The sequence below is a fragment of the Lycium barbarum genome, chromosome 1 (genome assembly GCF_019175385.1).
Source record: "Lycium barbarum isolate Lr01 chromosome 1, ASM1917538v2, whole genome shotgun sequence".
Lineage (NCBI taxonomy): Eukaryota > Viridiplantae > Streptophyta > Magnoliopsida > Solanales > Solanaceae > Lycium > Lycium barbarum.
This window is the reverse complement of record NC_083337.1, coordinates 157,327,501-157,338,091: the sequence shown is the minus strand read 5'-3', so window position 1 is coordinate 157,338,091 and position 10,591 is coordinate 157,327,501. Positions and strand designations below refer to the sequence as shown.

Sequence of the window (10,591 nt, the reverse complement as noted above, 5' to 3'; positions counted from 1 at the left end):
ATGGACTTATGTTAAAACTAGTTAATGGTACTTTTGGTTCGACATTTAAATATTTCTGAACTTTGAAGGTCTATTTAGATCGTATTTGATGTGTTTAGATAGTGTTTGATGTGTTTTATTATTACTTAGGGTGATTTTATGTGTTGTAGCTCTTTTAGAATTGATTTGGAGCATTTTAATGCTAGTTTTGAGCAGCTTTTGGTACTGGTTTCTGTGTAGGTGTGGTTGCAGAAAATGTATGATTTGCATGCTGGAAATTTTCCAGAAAGCCGACTCTGTCCGTCAGTTTTCTGGAAGTTAATTCTTAAATTTTATACAAAACCGACGCAATGTGTCAGTTTTTTAATTAAAATAAAAAAATTTAAATAAAAAACCGATGCATTGTGTCGTTTTTTCCATAAAATATATATTATTTTTGTATAAGATAAAAAATCAGAAATTAAAAAAACCGACTCTGTCCGTCGGTTTTTTTAATTTTTTAAATTTTTTGAATAAAACCCGACGTCGGTTTTTTTTAATTTTTTAAATTTTTTGAATAAAACCCGACGGACTACGTAACCGACGCTATCCGTCGGAAAAAACCGACGTGGTCCGTCGGTTTTCGAAAAGCGAGGCTATGTAAACTGACGGACCGTAAAGGGTCGGTTTCCCGTCGGTTTCATTAAAAAAACCGACGTGGGCTGTCGGTTTTTGTCATCGGTTTTTCCCCTTTTTTTAGTAGTGATACTTGTAGGCTATCAATGTTACCTTACTTGAGGGAGACTATAATCACCATAACAATTTAGAACTAGACTCTATGAGTGAAACGTTTGAGCACAACTAAGCATGGACATATAACATTTCTTAAAAAAACTCATAAGGCTTGTAACATTGAGTTAACACATTTATAAACTCTACGCTTCAGGATTCATGTAGGAAATAATAAATACACCGTCACACCCCCAACGAGGAGTATGACAGGCTCCGACCCGTAGGCCGAGAGTCACCTGTCTTAACCGTTACTTGGACGTCACATACCATAACTCAAAGAACATCTGCTCGTGGAAAAGGGCCAACATAGGAATATTCGATAATTCAACTCATATGCACATATGCGGACCGGCAAGGTCGCTACAACATAAAGTATTTTATAAAGCCGACAAGGCTATCAGACAAGTGTCAAGAAGCCAAAACAAAGCCGACAAGGTCATACATAATATTTACATATCCCACAATGTCCATGAGCCTCTAAAAGTATACATATGAACATATATTATACTAACAGAAAAATACCCAAAAGATAGCAAGCCCGGAGTAGTGGTACTTGCTAACACCGCCGAAGCTGGGAAATCCTACTATGGTTGCTCCCCGATAACTTTGTCAGAACATGCAGCACGAAATGCAGCGTCCCGTGCAATGGGACGTCAGTACGGATAAAAGTACTGAGTATGTAAGGCAGGATATTAACAACATAATTAAGATGTAATGTAACATTAGTAAATGCAAAAGAAAACCGAACATGTGGAAGTAGCACAAGATACTATGCATGATAAAATAATTGGTATGCTTACATATACATACATACATATATATACATACATACATATATATATATATATATATATATATATATATATATATATATATATATATATATATATATATATATATATATATATATATACGTAATAGATAGTATCCATGCCCGGCCGTAAGGCTCGGTGTTATATGTACAAAAAATCATGCCCAGCCATTAAGGCTCGGTGTTATCATCATTAGCCCGCGTCCGGGGTAATATCATAACATGCCCACTGCAGTGGTGTGCGCATCTACGAGCCATGCCCGGCCGACTATAGCACGACACGGTGTAGTAAAATAGTGCAATACATTTATATATATATACAATGCATTTATTCATACGTATATACCATTATTGATCTGGACCGGAAAAAAAAAAGAAACTGTGCAGGACTCCGCTTTCCTTCTGCGATGAGGACGGAAAGCGCAAAGTTCTGAGGCCTTCCGCTTTTCTTCCGCGATGCGGAAGAAAAGCCTGATCCTGAAGCTGATTTTGGATGAGAATTCAATGATCTGATTTTGGCCTTTCGGAGTGACATATGGTCGGTAGCCTCCGAATAGCCTATGGAATTCATATCGAGTCCAAAGGAGTAATCGATAATGATAAGTAAAATAATACTTTAAGAATCATTAAAATAACAACATATTAAGATTTGAAATACAAAGCATGGGAATAGAGTGGATTTGTTATGGAACGCTCATGTTTATGTTCTCATTGGATTCGTGCCAAAGAAAAAGGGGAAACGAACACCTTACATACCTTATCCGTCAAGCCACCATTTAAAGAGTTCCTTACCCCGATGCTTGCCCTTCACCCGAACCTATATATCGAGAAAAACATCTTTAATCACACTTTCATCATATTTCCATCAACTTATAAGCACTAATTTATGGAAGTCTAATTTGGGTTACGAAAATTTGGGCAGCATCTCCCCTATATCATCGACTCCCTCCAAATACCAAAACAATTCCCAAACAATACCAACAACTTCCTCAACATTCTACAAGATAAATATATGTATTTTCATCCAAAATCCTCTTCAAACCTCAATCCATAAGCCAACAACATCAACACAACAAACTATAATTTTTATTCTTGCAAATATTCCTTAATCAATGTTGATAAAGAAAAAGATTCAATGATTCATACCTCATATTTACTAAAGTAGCAAGATCTTCAATATCTACTTTGTTTCCAAGCTAACCCCAACACAAAACGAAATTATAATCGTGACTACGCGTTGTCCGAGCCTCGATTAGTATTCCGTAGCTTGAAATTTTGCTCAAAATCCTCACTTTTATGTGGCACAAAAGCCCTCTTGTTTTGCTGAAATTTCTGGAAGGTTTTGGAGAATTTTGATGAAGAAAAATGGGGTTTTCACCCCTTTTATAGTGGGTTGGGTCGGCAGTACTGTAGCAGTACTGTAGCGGTATTGTAGCAGCTCTGTTTCTGCCTTGTCAGTTCAGTTTGTAACGTCTATAATTCTCTACTCTGATGTCATATCGACGAGCAGTTTGTTGCATTAGAAACTAGACTCGACGAACTTCATTTTAGGATTTTGAAACACCTTAAAACTCCTAATATACATGGAGATATACCCCTCCAAAGTTGACTAAAAATTCTATTTCAAATTTTTGACAAACTTATCTTCCTTGATTTTCTTGGTCCTAGAATCTTCCAAAACTCCCCCTACATAATATTTATAATTTATTATACTTGATAATGGTCATGGTCTTGTGTTTCAAAATTGTCCTTCCCGATTACGACTTATGAAATCGTAATTCATCCTTTACTTCGTTGTTACGTACTTCGCATGGCTTGTATCTTCCAAAACTTCATGGGACGTCTCCGATACTCCATTACTACGGTGAAGTACGTGGCATGCTCGTGCTCTGAAATTGTGGGGTGTAACATACACGTCATGCCATAACGGCGAGTCAAAGAATAGCCTCACGTACCTCAAATCCATCTTTGAATGACTACAACGAGTCAATCCCTCCGATAAACGTTTAACCAGTTTAAGGCAGCTAATATCAACATAACCAACAACCCAATAATATACTACAACTATACCAACACTATCGTCAAGCAATCAAAGAGCGACGAGCTCCCGAAGCTATGTACAATGGTGTACTCCACACTCGACCTCCTTTCAACTACCAACAAGCTGTAAATGAGCTACCAAACCCCACCAACCTCCAAACAACATAAAAACATCTCTTAATCAGTTTACATAACTACCACAATCCGAACTCTTGGCTTCCTATCACCGTCCCCCGAGTTCCTAACAATTACGTGCCTCAAACGCTCATACGAGCCCATAAAAAGTCGTAGATGAGGAATAGCACTTGTGTCGCCTTCATAAAAGCTTCCTGATATCTTACTTCACCATCACCACAAAGTATTCTCGGACTTGCTTGGTTCGGATGAAACCAATGTTACAATCAAGAAATTGACGGAGAGATAACCGTATCAAACTCGGAGTTGAGATCACCATAAAAACTCTTGAACCAAAATCCATGTAGAGTAAAACTTACTGCACTACACTACTTTAGCAAAAAGAACAAGAAAGAGAGAGAATTTTCCTCAAATAGTTTGATGCAAATGTATAAAACGTATATATGTATCCAAAAAATATGTCCTCCCAAAGATAAGAATGTTTGGATTGTTAGGTGGTTCCCCACTTGCCTTTGGCATAAGAGAATTATCTATTCCCAAGATGGGATCTCACCATCGTTGCTGCCTTAAAGAAAATAGAAATCAAGTTGCAGCAACTTGTTCATTTTTTTTTTTAAAACTGAATTCCTTATCTCTCCAAATAAAGAAATCTCAAATAGTTCTACCATCACCTCATAGTATGATCATTAACTAAAGATGCCACGTGTAAGAGGTAAAACCTATCCATTTACCTTTCTCTTTTTTTTTTTTTTGGTTGAACGGATTTTTTTTAATACTAGGTAGTTACATAAGATGAACTAGTAACAGACGTGCTATCATTGATAGCTAAAACACTTAGATTGCCTAAACTAGCTAAGCTATTACACGATGATATAGATACTAATTTTGGAGTCGTCACTCCTTGCTTATCAGCTTCCAAAAAGTTGGTGACGCTTGTGGGAGGTGATAGCAAAACAGATGGTTGATCATAAGTTCCATACTTTAAACCCTGCTTGGACAGTCTATCTCCTACTTTGTTACCTTGCCTGAAACTATGTCGCACTGCTGGAGTCCCCAACCACCTCAAAAGCGACCTGCAAGAATTTAAAATATCAGCAAAAATAGGTCGTGGTTTATGTAGTAAATGGAGTACTTCCACTAAGTATGTTTCCAATTCCACAGGAGTATAGTTCTTGTCACAAGCTAATTTTAAACCCTGTAATAGTGCAAGGAGTTCAGCCATCGTATGGTTGAGGCAATAAATGGTTTGATAGTTTATCCATTTACCTTTCTATTCTAGGCTTGCCTAACTTTTGATGTAATTCACAGACATAGATATACATCTATAGATACATTAGGCGTAGGAGTGGATAAATATAAGGTATAGGTAATATAAAATATTATACTTTACATTGCACAATAAATTAGTATTTTCCAATTAACAATAAAATAATACTCGTGACTATTTATTAACTTCTATGTAATTTTATTGAATTATAATTTTCCCATCCTATTATTAAAAGTATAAATTTTTGAACTATTAATTCTCAAAACGGTAAAAAGATGACCTTCTTGTCTTATGAGAAAAAATTTCTATCTATACAATAAAAAGTATCCTATTTATAAACTTCCTCGTACATATATAATTTAAAGCATATCCGGAAATAGTAATATTAATAACTATATAAAATTATATCAATCAAACATTTTAAAAATAAACTTCCTCATATATAATTTAAAGCATATCCGGGAATAGTAATATTAATAACTATATAAAATTATATCTATCAAACATTTTATAAAAATATTTCACTTTAAAGATAATACCATATCAAAATATATCTAACGTTATTAAAATTGTCAAATTTATGAGCATAATTTTTTTTTATCTCATGAATAACCTTAATCCCTTCAAATTCATATAAATTTTCAACAACGCATCCTAATGCCACAATACAAAGTGTTACGATAGTAAATTTGGGACCGTTTGATGTTTGGAAACTTTGAAGTTCCTCAACATTTGAAAAGATAAGGACAAGAAATAATTATATGTGCCCACATGTCAAATCATCAAACTAGTACAAGAGGAGAATTCCACGTTCATGTTCGTAATGTGATTAGCCAATCACTAGTCGAAAGCGGTAACCTCGTATTATGACCGCTCCATCATACCACTAACCTATTGTTGTTCCATCGTAAGTGTTTCTAGAGAATACTGGATAAGGTTTGCCAGTCCATAGCATAGGCCAATGATTTTGATATCCAAAATATTTATTTTTTAACCTGGTACTTTCTTCGTCCTAAAAAAATTATCCTTTTTTAATTTAGCACAAAAGTTAAAAAATAAAAGAATTTTTTAAAAATGTGTGGTCCAAAATAAGTTTTAGATATTTTTGTGACTGTAAATCATCTCATAAAGTTAAATTATTTCTAAATATAGAAAGGGAATAATTTTTTTATCATAGACAAAAAAAAAAAAAAGAAGGACAATTTTTTTGGGACAAAGGAAATATTTGATACCTGCTTTGAAGTCATATTAATTTGAATTTGTGTTAGAAAATCTCATTTTGAAGGGTACAATATTCCTTTATATATATAAAATAGAAGTGACTTAATACGTATAATTTCTGGTTTAAAAAAAAAATAACTTACTATATTACTGCACTTTTTGCTCATTTAACAGATAAATATTGCTTTTCCCTCTCCTTTTCTTTTTGTGTTCTTTTAACATCAGCAAATTTCTAGTTCATATTTACTCAATTAATACACTATAAGAAAGTTCTCATCGAGTACAAATATTATATATAAAAATAAGTTGGTTAATAATCTTTACATTATTGTATTTTATTGTTGGATTTTTGTTTGGTCTGTGGAAAAAGTTTTTATCAATTATTCTATTAGTTGTCTAATCAAATGTGATTAACATAATATGCATTAAACAATTAAAATTTAGTCTACAGTTAGTGATTTCATATATCTCGAAGAACAAAAGAAATTAATTTTTCTAAGTTCTTTAATTATTCACCTTGAATTTTCATTTAATTTGTTCAAAGAAAAAAAAAACCTTGTACAATCAACTAACCGTTAGATTTTCAAAATAGAGTTTTTGTTTGTTGGGGTATATGTTACCCTCTTATTATTATATTATATTGTCCGTAGAAGTTAAAAAAGAAGAAGAAGAAGAAGAAGAGTAAGGCACCTAAAGATAAATTAATCATCTATAGAAAAGAAATAAAAATGAATATTTATAAAATTTCCATTATCATTTTAAAATAATTTTCTTATATTTATTGAAAATATATGAAGAGAATGTACGTTTTACTTACCTTTTACTTGCCTTTGTATATTTTTATTAAAAGTTCCTCACTTCAATTCTACAATATAATAATATCAACGAAATTTATCGTTAGATTTTCAAAATAGTTTTGTTTGTTTGTTGGGGTATATGTTACCCTCTTTATTATTATATTATATTGTCCGTAGAAGTTAAAAAAAAAAAGTAAAGGCACCTAAAGATAAATTAATTACCTGTAGAAAAGAAATAAAAATGAATATTTATGATACTTCATGTGCTAATCTTCTTTGGATTAACTATAAAAAAAAGGCCTAAATATATCAAGTACATCGAGTGTTTTGTTTTTTATTATATTTTAAGTTATAAATTCATTATTCTAGTTATTAGGTGAAATCTAAGTCACATCTTTTATTTCCAACTATGCATGTAACAGTGATAAAGTTTTAAAAATTGTTTAATATATGTTGAATTTAGTTCTATTATCAAATAAACATTACTTGTCATGTCATATATTCAAATTAATTCAAGTAAAAGAGAAATTATAAACTTTCGAAAGTTATGAAGTGGGTTCGAATTAAATATTTTAAAATTACATACTACTTCCTCCGTCCTAATTTAAGAGGTATTTTTTTCTTTTTAGTCAGTATAAAAAAAATTATATATTTTTATAATGAGATAATTTATAGTGACGCAAATATCTATCTCTTATTTTAAAATAAAAATTTTGAAAAAATTTCTTCATTTGTTAACTTCTATATCGAGTCAAATATCATCACATAAATTGAAACGATAGAAATATAACATTTTTTATTTGGGATATACTTGAGAGAGGGGTCCAAAATTGGCCCCAATAATGGAGTGAGGAAATGAGAACTCCAATGTTGATGATCAACCTGTAAAATATTTGGTACAACCATATAAATATCAGCTTTTACAACGATTTTTTGTATTAATCACAAAATGTTTACAAAATGAGTTCATGGTTTTTCTTTGTAAAATGTTTTGGTAGCTGAGAAAAAGAATATCTTAAAAGAAGTTAACAGCTTACAAATTTTATTGGACTAAGTTGAATACGTTACTACAAAAACTTGTCGGTCACAATTATAAAGAGATGCGCCCACTAAAAACATGTGTCAGCTAGAAAGAGGTGGGATGAGAATGAAATTCTTTAAAACATACTCCCTCCATTTTAATTTATATGAATTCATTTGACTGGGCATGTCCAGCTGTCTCTTTTTGTCTAAATGGGAAGCCAATACTCCATTAAGGGATGGGCATAAGTAATAAATAACTTTTCTTATATTTGTTTAAATAACTAATTATACTTGTTAAGGAATATTCGTATTTGTAATTTGATTTGATAGTGTAAAAAACAAAATTGCACCAATATTGTGAATGTACAAAAGTTAAACTTATTCTTCTTCAATATTTTCGCTTGAAAATTAAACTCTATAGATAATCTTTTATATATATATATGTATATTATATATCAAATTCACTTAGCTTTTCATGCATTTTTTTTATTATATATATTTTAACATTTTTTTTAATGAAAATTCTAATTCCGTTGCTCCTTGAATTTATATTAGTTACACTTCCCAACGTGTAGCGGTGGAATTTCACTGTTATTGATTCATTAGACGCTATAACAATTTCTTTTTTCTTTTTCTTCTTTCTTTCTAAAAAGGATAATTAGATTATACTAGCAACAATCTTGCTATTGGTCATCACCAGTCAACATTTCAAGATACTTCTGTGGGTTGAATAAAGTTTAGATTCACTAACAGAGAATCAAATTAACACTCCCAATGCCAGTATAGCTCAAACCCGTTTCAACACACACACACAAAAAAAAAAAAAAGAACTGAGGAAAAATCTGCATAAATAATCATTTCATTTCGAGGAAGGAATATATAGTTCCTTACCCGAAGAAGAGTGGTGTGTTAACATTCTGCAGCACAAGATGAGGGGTGAACATAAATAGCTTGTTTTGTAAGTACCTTTCTTCTCTTAAGGTTCTTTTTCATGTCTATAAGGGGAATATATTCTTGATGATATGTACATTTCAGGTTAGAGCTGTGTGAAGACGGAATAAGCAAGGCAAATTGAAATGTTGAATGTTAGTTGCCCAATTTGTGCGGACAGGAATAGTGCTAGCTATGTTAGAGAGATGATACAGCACGTTATCCAAACAGTTGCAAATTCGCTATTTTGGCTCTTCCTCAGTCTGGCTAATAGTAGTAATAACTTTGAGGGGTGGTTTAGTAGCCGGTTAAGAGATCATTTATTCATGTATTATTCTCTGCATTGTAAGATATTTAACATGACAATTCCAAGATCAAACATGATAATAGGACACAAAATTATAAGAGATTAGTAGGATAGAATGACATACCGTTTGAGCCATAATTAACAGCAGAACGGACTAGGTCTTCCCCTCTATTACCCTTCTCGTTAAGGCGGCGTCAATGGGACAGCAACCTCACACCTATTTTATTGTATCTCTAAAGTAATAACACAAAAGAGCCTAGAGGTGTCTTATATAGGGTTAGAGGAGGGGACCTAGCTACAATATTGAAATCCTAATGGGCCCACCCATTATGGGCCTCATTGGATTAAGCCTACACTTACTGCCTTACTAGACCCACCAGCACATAAAGTGCACGGCCCAATACCAATTATCACACTCTAATTGGGCGCACGTTTATGGACCACCATACAACCCGGAATAGTTAAAATATAAAGAAAATATTTTAAATAATGTAAGCTCATTTTCCTAACATTCTCCCACTTGGGCTACATTAGCAAAAATACTTTATTTTATTTTTAAAAAGAAACTGACTCTCTTGAAAAGAGATTTTTCCGGGTTGATGAAAGAAAACATTTGTGGCCACATTTAAGAAAACAGTCCATAAACTTTAATTGACCTTTGCAGTCTCAATCTTAAATACCAGACTATGGCGGTCTTTGTATTCTTTGGAACACGAGACCTTTCGTAATCACAATACTTTCAATTAAGCCAACAAGATCACGGTCTAGCAGTGTAGTAAGGAATAGTGTCATGTGTGATATATATATGTACAAGAATATGTACTCAAGCACTATTACCTTATCAGTCCTCCATATGCCATAAAAGCATATAAATGATGCACCCCTTGGGCGAACCAGTTTCACCTCAAGATACCGTATTACCGAATTGCATCATATACCAAAAATGGATGCCCTCTTGGATGAACCAAATTTCATCTCAAGATACCGTATTACCGAAATGCATCCAAAATATAGAGCAACTAACGTTGCAAATAATTGCACATCTGAATTACCTCTTGGGTGAACCAAATTCCACCTCAAGATACCATGATGTGACTAACCAATAATGTGAACAATAATGATGCTAATCATAACACAATATATGAAAGTAATGCGTATTTTATTTCATATAATAAAAGTTCACGATAACAGAATATTACAGACTCCCACTAACTCAAAGAATCAAAAGACTCTAAAACACCCATATTAGTTATATGACGTTTAAAGTCAGTGGGCCTGAGACCCTTAGTTAGTGGATCAGCTAGCATTGC

The 10,591-nt window shown here is 32.7% G+C and overlaps 1 protein-coding gene across 3 annotated transcripts; it reads right to left on the bottom strand.

Moving 5' to 3' along the window:
• Positions 1–4,421: 4,421 nt before the first annotated feature.
• On the bottom strand, positions 4,422–9,371 carry LOC132622964 (uncharacterized). Of its 3 annotated transcripts, XR_009576100.1 has the most exons (3): positions 8,936–9,371; positions 7,833–7,903; positions 4,422–4,809 (listed from the first exon to the last, which is right to left on the bottom strand). XR_009576100.1 is itself a non-coding variant. In XM_060337689.1 (2 exons), the coding sequence occupies exons 1-2, from the start codon at positions 5,056–5,058 to the stop codon at positions 4,512–4,514; spliced, it is 354 nt and encodes a 117-aa protein (XP_060193672.1). In that variant the 5' UTR covers positions 5,059–5,068; the 3' UTR covers positions 4,422–4,511. The 3 variants fall into 3 exon arrangements, 2 of the variants coding, with proteins under 2 accessions (XP_060193672.1, XP_060193737.1); XM_060337689.1 differs by lacking the exons at positions 7,833–7,903; positions 8,936–9,371 and adding an exon at positions 5,003–5,068; XM_060337754.1 differs by lacking the exon at positions 7,833–7,903 and having other exon boundaries at positions 4,424–4,809; positions 8,936–9,330.
• Between the last annotated feature and the right edge of the window lie 1,220 nt (positions 9,372–10,591).

Excerpts from the sequence above, each read along its gene's own strand:
- LOC132622964 (XM_060337689.1), bottom strand. The coding sequence starts at position 5,058 with ATGTATATCTATGTCTGTGAATTACATCAAAAGTTAGGCAAGCCTAGA. Across the intron at positions 4,810-5,002 it reads GGCAAGCCTAGAATAGAAAG|GTCGCTTTTGAGGTGGTTGG; the intron begins GTAAATGGATAA and ends AAATTCTTGCAG.